At 39.9% G+C, this 16,545-nt stretch overlaps 1 protein-coding gene across 9 annotated transcripts in view; it reads right to left on the reverse strand.

Moving 5' to 3' along the window:
- Positions 1 to 16,545, reverse strand: part of SLC8A1 (solute carrier family 8 member A1) — a 378,498-nt gene that overhangs the window by 49,549 nt on the left and 312,404 nt on the right. For 3 of the 9 annotated variants that reach the window (XM_055327409.1, XM_055327408.1, XM_055327414.1), the window contains exons 4-9: positions 14,123 to 14,143; positions 13,672 to 13,689; positions 13,545 to 13,559; positions 9,458 to 9,526; positions 5,038 to 5,168; positions 1,034 to 1,133 (exon numbers count right to left, since the gene is read on the reverse strand). In XM_055327409.1, coding sequence (XP_055183384.1) covers positions 1,034 to 1,133; positions 5,038 to 5,168; positions 9,458 to 9,526; positions 13,545 to 13,559; positions 13,672 to 13,689; positions 14,123 to 14,143 — 354 coding nt within the window. The remainder of the gene's footprint in view (positions 1 to 1,033; positions 1,134 to 5,037; positions 5,169 to 9,457; positions 9,527 to 13,544; positions 13,560 to 13,671; positions 13,690 to 14,122; positions 14,144 to 16,545) is intronic. The other 6 variants (XM_055327411.1, XM_055327415.1, XM_055327413.1 and 3 more) reach the window with 4 other exon arrangements.

Raw genomic sequence — 16,545 nt, forward strand, 5'->3', positions numbered from 1 at the left:
ATAAATTTCCTTTGTATACTCAATTTCAAGAAACTAAAGTATGATTATAAATAGCACTCATAATAAAAAGGCCCAAACATTTTACCACCCTCTGTTCCCACAGCACTTCAGGGATTTGTCAAATTATTCTGGGGCAGATTGGAAAGAGGGGGGTTGTGTTAGAAGTCATGGCTCAACTGCCAGTGATGCTGGTTACATACTTGACAGTGGGAATCACTATTTTAAAAATTCTAGTTTTGTTCATTAGCTGCAATAGTAGAAGATGAACCTTTGGGGACTGTTAAAGAGAAAGAACCAGTATAGATGGAGCAGAAGAATTGGGGGGCAGGGGAGCCCATAATGGTGCTGCTTTCGTGCATCTTGGGGAAGGACCTTCCTCTGTCTTTATAAAATCATACAGGCAGTGGACAAGGTATGACAATCAAGGGAAAAGATACTTCCTTCTATATTTAATTCTCTCAGGTCTCTGACTCCCTGAGTTTGAAAACAACTTCATTTTTGTAAGATTTTCCTAAATAAGACTCTGTCCTTTGCTTATACAGGAAGAAACAGAATGTGATTCTATTTCCACTTCTAAGAGCCACTGGAAACGCTTATTTGTTGGATGTTGCTGAAAAGAGCGTAAAATGATACAGATGGCAGTGGTGAAGTGTCTTAACGTCACCTTATCCCACCTATGATTTTGCTGCTTCCTTTGTGACCTTCACTTGGCCACTTCTCCTGCTTTCAGGGGATTTTCTAGACAAAGCCTCATGATTGGGTGTGAGTTAGAGACACACAAGTCTTTAAATTTATCTGGTCTATTTCCAGAAAGACACAATGTAGATGGAGAAGAATGCCAGGTTTGAGACACTTGCTTCATCGAGACAGTCTAAATCAGTCTCAGAAATGCGCAGGTATGCTACAAGTACATTTAACTCTTTTAATTTTACCCTGAAAGTTCTTCGGTGCTTTGATCCAGACCAAGTGGTCACAGTAGGAAAAGCAAGCTCAGCTTGGACCATTGTAATTCATAGCAGAGAAAGGCACTCACCAGCACTGACGGTGATGGCTTCAATAAACTGCTCTCTCCAGCTGTTTGTCCCAACCACAAGGGCTAAGTTTGTCTTCTTAATAAGTTTGTCCACGGTACTCTAGAATGGTTGGAAAGAATAAGATGATAACTGCTGGGTTGGTTAAAGCCTCAGGAAATCTAAGACTTCGTTGATTTTGAAACCTCAGAGTTCTACAAAGGATAGTGGATGTTAGGCTTGGAACAACAGTATTGACATCAAACAGTGTCACGATTATGCAAACAAGTACAGTCTTTGCTTGGAACCACTCTGAAATAGAAATTTCTTCATAGCAAATATGAGCCTCCTCTCCTGCCCGATGGCCAAGGAAGAATGGCCTCAGTGTTTAAAATAGCAGATGCTGCAAAAGCGCATCCCTTCCCCTTGAATGCTTTATGAACTTGTTTCTCTGTTGGCTTCACCTATAGGATGCTGCCCACAACTGAATTAATATATGACCTGCTCAGCATTACATATCTCTGAATAGCTGGAATTGGCAGATAGATTATGGAACTAAAGACTATTATTATCGTACTTTTGTTTGTCAATGAAATGCGGCCAGATAGCAAAGACCCAAGATCGCTCCTGCATGAGCATCAATAAATAGATTTTTCTTTGGCTCCTGATTTTGTCAGCCTGGCAGGTCTTAGAGAATTGACTCTAACTGTACTTCGGTCGCAAATAAGAAAAGGTTAATTCATATGGTTTAGGCAACATTGCAATTGATGTTGCACTGAATTTCCCCATGCTTTGCTTTACTTTTCTCTTTAAACATTTTTTTCCTCTTAGATTTTTTTAAGCACCTTTTTTTTTATACAATTAGCACACTCTAGCTTTCTAAATGTCAGTTAAGGTAACAATAGAACAGCCAAACGTTCACAGGCAAACTAAGCAAGCAGATGTACCCAAAGCACTACCACACGTCATAGCAACTACAGGGAGAAGGGTCACTTCCAGGACGTAAGGCTGCTCTCCCCAGAGAAACTACCACATGGACTAGTCTACCACATGTCCACACTTACTGTCAGAGCATCCTCGAATTCCCACTAATTGCAAAGAGGCAGAAAACACACATTATTTTTCTTAGGCCAAAATCCATACATGTTTAATGCAATGTACCTGAATTGACTATGGTTTGGGAGGGAGCAAGTTATCAGCTAACTGGGAGGAAGGAAAATGTGATCTGAGCAGCCTGTACAGAAGTCTAAAGCTCCATCAGAATGTCAAGTGCATTCGTTCCACAAGCATCATCTGAACATTGAGATGATAATAAACATGAAAGGGCCCATCTCCAGCTGGCCCACTCTGTACCTTCAACAGCATTCTCTGCTAGGTTGTTCCCTTAGGGTGGTGACCTTTTCTGCCCCTAGCCTCGTGTCTTGTCCTGCCAGTGGCCCTGATAATAGCTATACCCGTCACTGCTCTTGGCCACAGTAACTTGAAGCACATGACAAGCATGTCTTTTTTCTCTGGACTCAGCCCCATTTTATTGAGCCCACTGAGTACCTTGGCTGATGCCAACTCAAAGTTCTGTGTAGAATGTTACAAGAAATGACCTTGATTTTTCCTAAATGTAATGGAAACGTGGAACAGGTCTCCCCAAAAGAGCCCTCTGTTCTGATGCCAAGGCAGAGAATCCCAACACCTGGCAAATAAACAATAAAGAGATAAACTGCTGTAAGAGTTACACAGACGTGCCTCAAGGAATATCTCTAAAGAGCAAAGTTTTAAAATAAATGAAAGTTAAAATTTATGTGTACAAGAAGCCCAGGGTAGATATAAACTTTGTTCATGTTAACCCTGGGGAACTATGGGACAGCCTGGGTTCTTCCTAGGACTTAATTTGCATACATCTCCTCCCTTGACCTATGGGAGGAGGGGGGACCGAATAAAATGAATTTGAAGTTTGGACACCTGAACTTGGACATGTCCATCTCTATTCACCTCTGTTCTCTTTCCTGTAGGCCAGTGATCCATTCTTATTGCCCTAGCCCTGGAAGCGACTATTATAACCTCACTCTTAGCAATGGGTGTCAGGAAAGTCAAGCTCTTAGTCACAACATAGTAAACAGGAAACCAGTGGGTAGGGGCAGAGTTGGACATTGTGAGGTGTCATATTCTGGTCTTTAATGCAGTTCACAGTTCTGTAAAGCTCTGAACAAGTTCTTTAAAATAAGTATGGTCTAGAAAAAAAGAAATTTCCTAAAAGAATAACAAAATATCAAAATTGATATTTGAGGACATTTCGAGAACATGTTCCCAATTTCCCTTTTGTGTTAACAGTAGCTACTGATGAATTTTGAGGAGGTGGGAGGAAATAGTCTATAGGAACTATTCTAGGAAGTTAAGAACCCTAAACAAGTGAACTTATATAAGGAAATTGGGGGACTTTCAAATGTATGGAGCATTGGAGAAAACTTTGGACCCAAGAAAGCCTTGCTGCCTGGAAGACTGTGCCCTGCCGTACCCAACCCAATGCTTCCTGCAGAAAGTCTCTGTGATTGTTCCTCTTAGCCATGGGTACATGAAAGGTAAAAGTTGAAGGTTGTCTCATAAGGGAAAGAACACACAGTTATTCCCCACAAGAGCCCTGAGTGGGGGAGGAAGCTCGGATTCTAGGTGAAAAGAAGGTGCATGAGGAAGAGTGAGGTTAGATACATCTGGACAAACTGGTCCGTAGGAATGGACAGTCTGAATTATCTGGTACCCCAGAATCACAGGGAACCTGTGTATGTGTACGAGTCATATGTGTGCAGTAAGGCTGATTCTAGATCAAACAACAGGTGAGCTCTGACAGTTGGGGTCTGCCTAGAAAGCAGTGGTCACCGTCTTTACCCCTGCTCCTTCTTTCCGTGACAATGAACAAAAGAAACAGTGATTTGTAGCAACCTGAAGGGGAAAGTCTAATTGCATTTTTATCCTTTAAAAAATCCCACTTTAATTGCAAAAGACATTTTTCTTTCTACCTGTCTCCTATCAGGCACCTCAGTTTGTGAACCAATTTTTTAAAATAATTCAGGGACCCAGCTAAAAAAAAAGGAAGTCACTACTATGAAACATCAAGCTAAAAAATACTGAGGTTTCCAAGTTCCTGGCCTGCTTCTCCCTTTTGGGATCCTCATTCTGGTTTTGCAAACAGGAGCAGAGTCTGCTTTTGAAAAATAAGTGAGGGAAGATAAATCTACACTCTGGGTTTGTGGTTGTGGAAAACCAGAGAATGATGTTCCTTTCCATGTCCCACTCCAGAACTAAAGTGTGGCTCTCCTGGGGTCTTCCCAGATGTCAGGGCTGTGTGGACGAGGTGGAATCGAAGGTGGGATGGGGTAGAGGGACCAGCTAAGATGGACAGGAAGTTTCACCTCAAAATACTAAGCTCATCCTAAGACCCATCCACTTAGCTTCTGAAAAATGACTCTCATTATCCAGAGAACCAAGAATCAAATTTTATCAGCTCAATTGTAAACTTTCTGGTTATAGGCACTATATACCTTCAGTATGTCGATTGTGCTAATACGACCCAGGATCTGAAGAGGAGGACTAAATATAAATGAGAACTTGTCAATGGGATGGATATTTTATAGAGATAGCTTACCATCCCTTTCCAAAACAAAAGCCTCCTAATTGTCAGCAGTGTAAGTGCCTTGCTTTTGATGAATTTATTTGCTTCTTCAAATAGAACTTGGTTTCTCCCACACATAACAATCTCTCAGAATCTACCTTTACTTCTTCCTTGCTATCCTCTCAGAAGAAGTCCTCCCTTTGGGGCACCCCTGACCCTGTGTAGTGACGGATCCCACCCGCTGAACCCTGGCTCTGATACCATTTGGTTTGCAGGGCCCCTTGGTTCCCTGTCAACTTTCCAATTTCAGTTCTGCTCTGAAAAACTTCTCAGTTAATGAGCCAGCCCAGAAATTGCTAACACTATGAGCAGTCTTGGTTTCAAGATGGGCCTAGCCTCCCCTGTGGGCAGTATTGGTAAGCATACCTTGAATTCATACGATTCTTCAATGATCACTTCCAGCTTGGTGTGTTCTCCCAGAATGGGCCGCCCCATTTCTGCAATGCGCCTCTCCTCCTCCTCTTTGCTGGTCAGCGGTTGCTTGTCATCATATTCCTCTGTGAAAAGGGAAGGGCGAGACAATTAGCAATGTGCTCAATCTTATTTGGAGATCCCTGGATTCTGCTATAAGAACACCAAGAAGAAAGGAAGCCCTAATGACCTACTCAAAGTCCCTCGGGTGAGATCAGAAGTCTGGAGGGCAGAATTGACCAGAGGCTGGGCATGTCAGGCAGTGCATCACTGTTGACAGCAAGTGGATAGGATGACCCACAATCTGAGCACAAGCCAAAGTGGCAGATCACGAAAGCAACTCATATAGGCATATCACTGAGAAAGACCCTGCCCGCACATTATCTATTCTGAGGGAGTCACTGGCTGTCTCCTGTGATGCTGGTTCATCTGGCTGTTTGTACACATTCCTTTAGCAGGTGACTGAGGGAACCACAATAAAAAGTACTAGAGTGACTCAAGGGGTGGAGGAATCTGGCCTCCTCCTCTCCACTTTCTAGAAGCAACAGAAAATGCTCCAGGGCCAAAGAGTTGGTGGAAGGGAAATTCTGATCTTAACCAGAGCTCCTGTTGCCAGTGAAGAAGCAAAACATCCATTCCATTTCACTGAGATATCTGTGCTTTCAGGCATCCTCTCTGGGGGAAAGTTCAAATTTGTTAAGAAGACCCTGACCACGTTCATCTTAAAGTAAATAGGGAGGGCAAAGGTGATGCCTTTGGGAGTTAATACTACTCACCATGTGAGTGTGATTATTTCCAGAACCACCATGTAGCTGACACTCCAGGAGAGGCTAGTGGGTGTTAAGAAAATGTTAATGGACTTGAGAGTCCATTAAAGGGGCGGGGGGAAGCTCACAGATGGCTCCTCTTTTTGTGAAGGTCATTAAGATAAATCCCAGACTGAAAAGGCCATGCACATGTGAAGGGCAAACACTATTCCTGTAATCACTCTACCTGCTTACCCTTCAGGCACAGAATGCTGGAACAAGCCTGGTTACTTCCCCTCAGAGTCAAGTCAAGTGTACCTCATCTCGAAGGAAGTAGTATGGGTGGTATGGAAAGACCTCAGTGCTGATACCTTTGCTTCTAGAACTTTCCAGGTAAACTGCCTGCAGTAGGAATCTGTTGACTGAGGAAACATGAGAAGGGGAGGGATTTACAGCCTACTCTTCTTGCCTTTTGCATGTAGGTATCAGCTCTGTAGGGGTCCACACCTCCCATTCCCTCCAAAGACATGGTTTCCCTTTGCTGAGGACCCTGCTGTGGTGGTTCCATATGATGCTCTAGCAAATTTTGTAGAGAACTGGTTCCAAGGCCAGTTGTTCACTGCTATGGCATGGAGCAGATACGCTAGGGACACTGCTAGCATTTTACATAACCTAGTGTCTAAATAAACCCAAGGCAAAAGTAGAAAGTAGCATATTAATTAATTCTTTAATATGTACTCAATAGTGTCTTCCTAAAGGAATACTTTAGGATCTGATTTTTCTATCCCCAGTTTTCACAGGGCCCCAAAGAAATTAGATGAAGACTAAAAATAAGTGATTTTGGACTGGCCAAAAACTGCTGAAAGTTAGCAGATGCAAAGGAGAGTTGCAATTTTGAATGTAGAAGTTGTAATGTGTTTTATAGTAGGCTTGGGAAGTTATGACCCAAGAGAAGACAAGGGTTCCAACTGGTGTCCACAACATCTGTCCTTGAAATTATGTGTGTGTAGTCAAGGAAGTGATAGGCTAAAATTTGTGATTTCCAATCAACCCAGTGCTCAAATCCATCACAATGTGATTCCCACTGCTTTCTGATCCTTGGTCCCAGGAAAAGGTTAGTGGTAGTTTCTAAGCAGTATGTTATGTTAGTGTCTGTTCAAAACCTTGGCTGAACATGGATGTCTTAGAGACGTACATCAAATTAAAATTATTTTTCCAGAAGAACACCTGGGCTTATTATTTGAATTGCAAAGCCACTGGGAGAGAATATTTATTTTGGCTTTCTTTTCTGTTGTTTATTTATAAATGGTAAGTTGCTTTAAATGGGACTCAAGGCAACTTAGGTAGAAAATCGGGGAGATTACAAAAGAAAGGTGAGGTGGTTGCATTGTTTAATGCCACATTTCACAAAATGAAATTATTTGGATCATGGTATTAGATACATGGACATGGTAGTAAATCAAATCAAATCACAGTTATTAAAAAGGCTATTCCCTTTTAAATCATCTTTCAATCCTTCTGATCAGGAAGAAATGCTTATTTGGTGCCATTATGTCTGTAACTAGTTCATGACATTTGCTCTATGCATATAAAAATCCTTTGTTCATTGTTCACATGGGAAGTGAGGCATAGAGATGGGACAACTTCTAGTGTAGCAAGGTGAGGGCTGAGGGATCAGGGTGGGGAAGCAGCTTGCTCTGCGTAAGGGAGTCAGGGAAGGCTTCAGGAAAGAGGAAATACATGAAATTCGCGTTGAAACCTGCAGAGAAGCTTACCAGGGGAAGGTGGTGCTAAATTTGGGCAGGAGGTGGTACAGGAAGAAGGGCCTTTCCATGCAGACAGAAGTCAAAGCACAAAGGTATAATGTCACAGAAGGGTCAGGGCTATTTTCACTTAATAAATGTCATGAACATTTAAGACAGAATGATATGCAGCAGAGAGGAGGCAACAGGATAAATCCTATTGTTGCTCTACATGATACTGATAAATTAGTTCTATGGTACAGATTTTTGATCCTGGCAAAGAGGAGAGCTGGGTCTATTTTTTAAAAAGTGTCCTCTCTGTAGATATCTTTAATTGATTAGGGACATAGTTTAACACCCTATTTTTGGATTGTCTATTATGTTTGTTTCCTTTTCACTTTGTTTTTTGTTTTGTTTTGATTTCCTTTTCACTTGGAATGCTGGAGCAAATACGGTCCATTTTACTCTGGCCAAGCCAGTTTCACCTCCTTATTTATGCCCAGTGACAGCACATTGTGGCTTTAGTTTTGCTTCTAAGACAGAAAATTCGTTCTCTGCCTCTGTCTCTCCACACACATACATGTATACTTTTTAAATTCTCCATATTTCATGGAGAAGTTGATAATAAGTCACATAACATCAGAGTCTTAACTAATACAACTTGAGGATCAAATGGATAATTAATACACTAATACCTACTGTTAAAATCCATATTGACATGACATAAAACTATCCTGTGATAAAACCAGCAGTATAGGACCTTCCTTCTTTTTGAGTAATTGATTTTGCAAATGACAAGTAACAGAAGCTAATAGGTATCTGGGATCTCTGAAAAAGCTGCTGCTAATGCTCTCTGGCTCAGCTGCTTTTTGAAGCAGCAGTGCTCTAAGAGGTGAAGGGCTCAGAGTGAGATTCCCTATTAGAAAACTGTACAAGCCACATGCAGGTCTGCACCGGAGGAGCTACTGTTGCTATTCTTTCACATAGTTGCAATCTTTAATCTTAACCAACAATGTCAGATTTGGGAAGGGGTACAAGGACAGCACTGGGACAATTTGCTCAAGGTTATTTTAATCCTTCACTTAGATCTGTGCTGACAAGTCTGAAAGTAGAGACCTCTTGACAGTTTTCAGCACCTGATTGGCCTCTCTGGTGAGAGCCTAAAAAGACTGGCCTATTTATTTCCATGAGAATATTCTGTAACAAGTCTGTAGTCAGGTCTGGGTATTATGATTATGGAGTTGGGAAGTGGGATGTGAGGATGAGGAAAGGAGGAAATGTTTCTACCACCATGGCCAGTGATGGCGATGGGGATGACTGAGGAATAAATATCCCTGTCCTCATCCAGACTTAGAGATGCCCGGGCTCTAAGCTTACAGTGGATCTGGGATGGTTGTGTGATCCTCTGGTCATCTTGGCAGTGTTCCCTTTGGAGAACCTCCACAGATGTACCATCATCTGTGCATATGTGGCTAGCATATTGCCGGGAGGCAAGAAAGGCAGGCTCTAGAAAGAAATACAGCCTGCTTTTAAAGAAACTGCATTATACTTGGAATTAACAACCCATGTTTGAGAAGCAAGATTTGTAAGAAATCTGGATTATATTGAAACTTGAGAAGGAGAGGCCATGGGGGTCAATCTTCTCTGCAGGTCCACATGGCTTCCTCTACCATGCCTCCTGTCCTGCGTGGAAAGGTTTGTGTTTTGTTGCTGACTCTCCATACTTGGAGCTTCAGAGAAGCCACTGCATTATTTAGCAATGTTCTAGTGGGGATGGGGGCCAAATTGTGTTACTTTAATGTCTAAAGACTTAAAGAACAATCAGAAGGCAGTTAACTTCAAGCTAATCAAGCTGTGGTTTTTCAAGGACCATGATGCAACGAGTACCTGCAATGGTGATTACAGTAGAGGGAATCGGATGTTCTCTAGCATGAACTTTCCGGAAGACAGGTTGGCCTAGCGAAAAGGATAGGCAGAAAATCAGCAGGATGGACTGTGTTGGCTTACCACCAGAGCTTTGTGGAATTAGTAAGCTAAACATCACACCCAGATGCACATATCACAAGCAGTGTTAGTTTGGGGTTTGAGTAGTTAGAGGCCACTCCTATGGAGGCTGCAGAAGTGAGCAAATAAATGGGTCAAGTGTTCTATGAGTCAAACCAGATTATGTGAATGAGCCACATACTCCTTGGGAGGGGGTGCAGCTAGATTCCTGCAGGCATCTGAAGTGGAGTATTCTTGTCCTTCAAGTTATTGCTTCTAGAGGCATCATGAAACAACGGAAAGCACTTAGTACAATGACAGGTAACCTGGTTTGGCAGCCTATTGGTGCCAATGACATGGCCTTGAGCAGGCCATTTCCCCAGTTTTCCCACCTGTAAATGGGGATAGTAGTACCTGCTCCATCTGTATTACAGGTTTGTTTGAGGGTTGAGTAACATAAGCATCTGGGGACATGTTTATTTATTTCCTGAGCAGTCCGTACAGGAGAATGTTTAATATACTGTAGGTGTTGCAAGGGTATGCTATCATCACAGTAACTGTGGGGGTACTTAGGCCGAGGGTCTTCATTAAACTCCTGGCTCAGCTGACTGCCAAATCTACCTGCTGCTGGCTTCTATGAAGAGCTACCTAGAACTAAGCTGAGAATTGTGAGATTGGGACTTGGTGCCAACTCTGCCATATGCTTGCCATCTAAATTTGGGGAAAGCATTTCTCTTCTCTGAGACTCAGTTTCCTCAATTGTAAATGAAGCCAAAGTTGAAAAGGATTTGTTCCTCTACCTTAGGTACTGCAGTGATTGAAATGTCTTAAACTCTCAGAATTTTCATACTTTGGCTTTCTTAAACCGCCATGGACCTTGTTAAGTCTATATGATGACCATAATACATTTGGGAGAGCAACCTTTAAAGAACTATATTGATTTTTAATTTATAACTCTATGGGGGATCCCTGGGTGGCTCAGTGGTTAAGTGCCTACCTTCAGCCCAGGGAGTGATCCTGGAGTCCCGGGATTGAGTCCCACATCAGGCTCCCTGCATGGAGCCTGCTTCTCCCTCTGCCTGTGTCTCTGCGTCTCTCTCTCTCTCTCTCTCTCTCTCTCTCTCTGTCTCTTTCTCTCATGAATAAATAAATAAAATCTTTTAAAAAATTTATAACTCTATGACTGCCTGTTTGGGGAATTAGACAAACAGATTGAACCAGAATACTTAATTTTATTAAACAATCCAAATAAATGTGCTCTAGTTTCCCCCTTTGGGGGCCCCCCTCATGTTTCATTTGACTAGAATTCACACTGATGGCATTCATAGGACATATCTAGACTTTGGATTGCCAACGGGTTAAGATAGAGGTAGGAATAAAGAGATTGAAAAAGGGAGGACATGAAAGACATCAAATGGCTGTGGACTTAAAGTCAGAGGGCCAGAACCCTAGATGGGTGATGTGGGGGTAGACTGATTAATCACTTTCAACCTTCATTTCCTCCCTATAAGTGAGAACAGTAAACTCTTACTCTGCAAGGCTGAAGATTAAATTATATAATCAATAAGAATTGCTTTACAAACTCTAACAAGCTATAATGTATAGGGGGTTATCATGTTATATGGCTAAAAGGTCAAGGGACAATGAGGTCATAGGTTCCAACAGGGCCTTTCAACGAGGCAAGGTCTAGGAGCAACACACAAAGATTTGCGAATTCCAAAATCACCTCCAGCACTTAACGTCCACAACTAATGAAATCTCTGAAATATATTGGGCTGTGGACCAAATGACTTTTTCAATTTCCATATATCCTGCTTCAAATTTAGATTTTCACACTTAGCTGCACAAGACCACATAAAAGCTGCAGGCAGTGTCCAAGGGCTAGATTAATTCTTCTCTATTGCCCCTACATCTCAAAGCCTTGACTTCAAAGCTTCAAATTGACTTCAAAGAAAAGTTCTTTAGACTTAAAGCTGCTTTTCACTGTGTAGACCTAAGTTTTAGAAACTTCCCCAGGGCATCTGTATATCTAGAGTGGATCCCAGGCTCTCTGACCTGGATTGAGAGAAGAACAGGCCAATGTAGAAATTCCCAGAGAGCTTTAGGACATTATCTTGTTCTAACTGTAGGGAAGAGATGGCAACAATAGAAAAGCTGTTATTTCAAATTGAAGCCATTAAGAAAGAACTTAACGAACTAAGTATATGAAATGATAGAAATATTTGGAGGAAGTGATTCTGTTCTCTCAAATGCAAGATATGTCCACAGCAGGAAATGTTGGACACGACTGGACAGATATTCTAAAACATGATATGAGCAGTTTCTGAGAAAATAAAACTAGGATTCTGTTATTACCTAGATACTTAAAAGGGAAGATACTTCAAGTGATGTGGAAGGAAGGCCCTAAAAGCAAAATTCTGACATATTCAATAAGGAAAACAGGAAAATATCCAAATACATCAATGCATTTTAACAAGGCTTTCTATAGCCAAAGATTTTTGGTGAAGATCTCATTATCAGGCTGCATAGTGCTGAAGATGCTGCTAGACACTACAATATTTCTACAATGTTTAGCTTTTTTCTTTCTAATTACTTCAGAAGCCATGAAGGCTGCTTTGCCCAATTTCCACCTCCCTCAAATCTCACAAGGATAACCAACTTATTGGGTGCCACGAATAGAATATTTCCAAGAAGGCTTCAGTGAGTTAAAATGATGGGATGAGAAAAAGAAGATAACAATTTTTAAAATAAATGTAAATTCCTGCATTATGTTCAAAAATAGCATCTTCAGCAGTGCACAATCAGGGAGATTTGACCCGGGAGAGAGCTTCAGCTGGTTCAGATTTTAAAAATCCTCTACTAGGGCTTGTCCTGTTAACATTTTCATCCTTTTCAATTTGCATGTCTCTGAGAGAGTGTGGATCATTTTGCCATTAAATGTGGTGTTGGGAGAGAAACACTGGAGAGAAAAGAGCCCCTGTGAAATTGCTCGTATTCAGAAAGTTCTACTTTGGACAGAAGCATGTTGGAACTAGCTAATAATGAATTTACAAGGACAGTGGTTTAATTAACCCTCAACTTCCCTACCATGGCATTTGCAAAAATTGGAATTTTAAGGAGCATTTCCTTCCTTAAATATTTTGGTTCAGCTGATTTCAGAAAAAAAAATAATTACAGAAGTGATATCTCCACAATATATCAGAAAATGCCGTGGCCATTAGGATGCCTTTAGAGATACCGTCAACCTGCAGCTTCAGACACATTACCCCTGCCATTTGATATTTCTCTCTCTAAATCTGCATAGATGATTCTGAAAGAGTGGGAAAATACTTAGGGTCAAAAGAGAGGAAACTGTAAGGAGACACCTCCTTCTGTACACAAGAAAATAACTTTAGAGTTGTACTAAGTATTGTGATTTACACAGGCTGGATACCAGTAAGAATTTAAGTTTTAAACTTTTTGAGTGGCATCTTGGGTTTGTATAGAGCACTTTGTAATGTACTTCAAGTGGTCATGTTAATAATGCTTGAATTTCCCAAAGGGGCTCAGATTGGTGTCCTGGGATGAGGGGAAGGGACTGCCCTGTTCTCTTGTCAACAGGGCATCATGTATTATTAGGAGCTGAAGTTTGGGCCATGGAACAGTCCTGGATGTCAATTGCTAAGTTTCCTTGAGGCCAGCAATTGTCTTATTTAGTCTGGTGCTCTGAAGCATATAGCCGAATATGCCACACATCATCAGTGCTATGTGAATATTTACAAATAGACCAGTATCAAAATGTGAACAATTACAGGTTCTCCATACAAATTTGTTTGTACATAAATACAACACACAGTTAATGTGTAAAATGTTAAATGTGTAAAATCAGCAAAAGCACACCATGTGCCACAGCTAAATGTTAAGGTAGGTTACATAAAATGTGGTTTTGGTTTGATTTTTTAAAGGCATTTGGGGGAAATGAAGAACATTAAAAAAAAAACAACTGTCTTACCATACAGGTATTTTCCTTCATTAAAAGAAAATAAAAAATGAGAAATGATTTTTAAAAATGTAAACAACATATGGCAAAAACAGAAAGCAAAACAAAAATTGACGTCATTAGCTTTAAAAATTCCTACCTGTTATTGTGAAGCCACCTAAAAAAGAAAAAAGAATAAATGTTACAATTTATTTAACTTACATGCTAAATAACAAATACCTGTGACATTGGACTGCCTGACCACCCATCCAAGATACAAAAACTTGCCAGATTATATTTACAATTATGAAAGATCTGAAAATATCCATTCATGATCTAATCACTACTCATTCTTTTAAGATTAATGGGATTTAGTGCACAAATTTAATTCTTGTGTATCCCTGAGCAATCACTGGTTTTTAAAAAAGATTGTATAAACTAAAAATGGAATATAAGCTATCTAACCTACACAAAAATGAGTTAATGGCCCTAAACAACAATCTCGCTAGTAAATCAATAGAAATAAAAGTCAGAAAACTACTGTATCACCTGACATTCATGGAAAATCACCCAGAGAAATGGAAAGGAAATGGAAGAAATGAAATGCTTACCAAGCTCATTCAATAACAGGGCTGTGAAGGAAACAGACAAAGACAACACAGAATAAGAGACCAGATGAATAATGAAAGTAAGAGGAATATCAGCAGAAAGAAATCCAGGCAGATCTGATTCCAGTGGTAGGAAGCCACTGCTAACATGGGTGCATCCCAAGGAAATGTGACAATGGGAATTTTCCAATAAACAATCCCAACACTGATTTTTTTAAAAATGTGTGTGACTGATATATATGTATACAATTCACCTCATCTCTTATTTCTTGGCATTTAATAAAACATTTCTACTATATATGTTTACATATAGTATGTATATCTATCTAGTTTACCAATAGAGTAGAAACGTTTTATGAAGTTAATCTTAACCTCATTTGAGTGAGTCTTCCTCATTAAACATTGCCCAGGAGTTACTGACTTCAACATATGGAAGTCTTAAATCATCCAGGATCTCAGGTGTTATACCTTTTGTTCAATGAAAACAGATAAAACATCTCAGGAAACTCCATTTTGGCTGCCCTGCCTGAAGGGGACTTTGGCCCAAGATCTGGAGGTTCTATTTTGTATGGTATTCCTTGGCCCTCAAGTAATGTTTCTTAAATTCTCAAAACTTGAGTCCCAGGAATTAGCACTTATTTGTGTGTCCTTATCTATAACTTCTGCATATTATAACTGGACAACCACTATACTTCTTGTGGACACATAGATCCATGGACACTGACAAGGCAGGCTAGAGGAGAAGACATCCATAATTTGTCTTCCAGGTTAGGTGCTTTAAACCCAGAGTATACAGTAGCACTTTATTTTGGTGAAAGCTGCCTAGCTAAACATATCATATAAATTTCTTCAGTAGATGTGGAGGGAAATGCTACAATTATGTTTTCAGCCCCATTTTGCTGCTAATGGGAGTGGCATTAGAGGATACTTTATAAAAGAAGTTAGTATTTTATTTGTAGTTCCAAGAAACCCCTTGGAGGGTGTGAAACCACATAGTGCTATCAAGGAATTTTAATTTGCTTTTACATGAGGGCATATTTTACTAAAATGACAATTGAAAGAGCCATATCCAAGATACTCTTCCTTTATATAAAAAAGAGTGTTTTGGGGGAATACATTTAGAAGTAAGTGCTTTTTTCCTGTATATTAATAAGGCACTTTTGATCCCATCTTTGTAAGAAATCAACTCGGTTTTCTAAAGTGTCTTTTTCTTCTGCCTACTGCCTAAAAAGCATATGAAACAGGCTGCATTAAAATGGGTCCCCAGTGCTCCTTTCTCCATCATTCCAAAAGGCTCCTGTTACCATTTATGACATGAGTAGGTCAGAGACATACATTTCTTTTCTTTTCTTTTTTTTTTTTCTGATGGACTCTGAAGTCCATCAGTGAGTTTCTTACAAATGTGAGATTAAATTCCCCCAAATGTTGTGTCAATATAGGAATTAGTCCTATATTTTGACATTTTTCCTTACATGTAAAAGTCTAAATTTTTTACAAAGTGGTCCATCTGATCAACTTCTATGCTAGTCATCAATTGTTCAGATGCAATGAGTAAGAGCTATTCATGTGTAGTATGCCCATTTTACATATAATTACATAATCTCTTTAAAATGGCCACTATTAGAGGATAATTGTAGGAAGCCTTTGTAATAATTCAAAATAAGAAATTATCTTTAAGGGTGGTATAAAATTCTTGTCCTTCCTTATCAAAAATAGGCCATAGAAAATAGGAATAAGTCAAAGAGGAAAAGAAATTGGCTTCTTTGTTCAAATATTGTCCTTAAAATATATAAGTACAAATCAACTAAAAAGAAATCTAGTTGTAAGGATACTGCCATTTATTTATTTTTTCTTTTTTTAGTATACATGTTAGAAATTTGTCGATTCTATGAGGACCAAAACATTTTGGAGCATAAGGCTGGCTAGGCCGTAAGCAAGGGCTAAATTCTTCCTGAAGGAACATATCATTCCTACTAAAGAAAATTTGTAGGACTATAGTTTGCTACATCTGGTCCCTTTGAAATGTCATATTTGATGGTATAAAATATCTTAGGCCAAAATGAATGCTAGAATGTGGATAACACTACTCTCCTAGGATCTTTGTTCTATTAAATATATATTATTTGAAAACTGGATTGTCTAAAGAAGCATAATTATTGAATTCTTCTGAAAGTTCCTATTAGCTGCCATTTGACTCCTCTGTCACTACTCATAGGTATCAAGTAGTCTTTATCACTAACATTCAAGGGGAGATTTAGAAGTTGGAAGAATATTCTAGAATGATCCCTGAGTAGTAAATAACTGAACACAGAAATCATGCTTTTAGATCATCCCTTCTGAATTACAGAAATCCCTCATGTATTTCTTAAATCTGGTTTCAATCAACGTTAGTGGGCATTTCTTGAAGAAAATGGGCATTGCTGGGT

The sequence above is a fragment of the Nyctereutes procyonoides genome, unplaced genomic scaffold (genome assembly GCF_905146905.1).
Source record: "Nyctereutes procyonoides isolate TBG_1078 unplaced genomic scaffold, NYPRO_anot_genome, whole genome shotgun sequence".
NCBI lineage: Eukaryota > Metazoa > Chordata > Mammalia > Carnivora > Canidae > Nyctereutes > Nyctereutes procyonoides.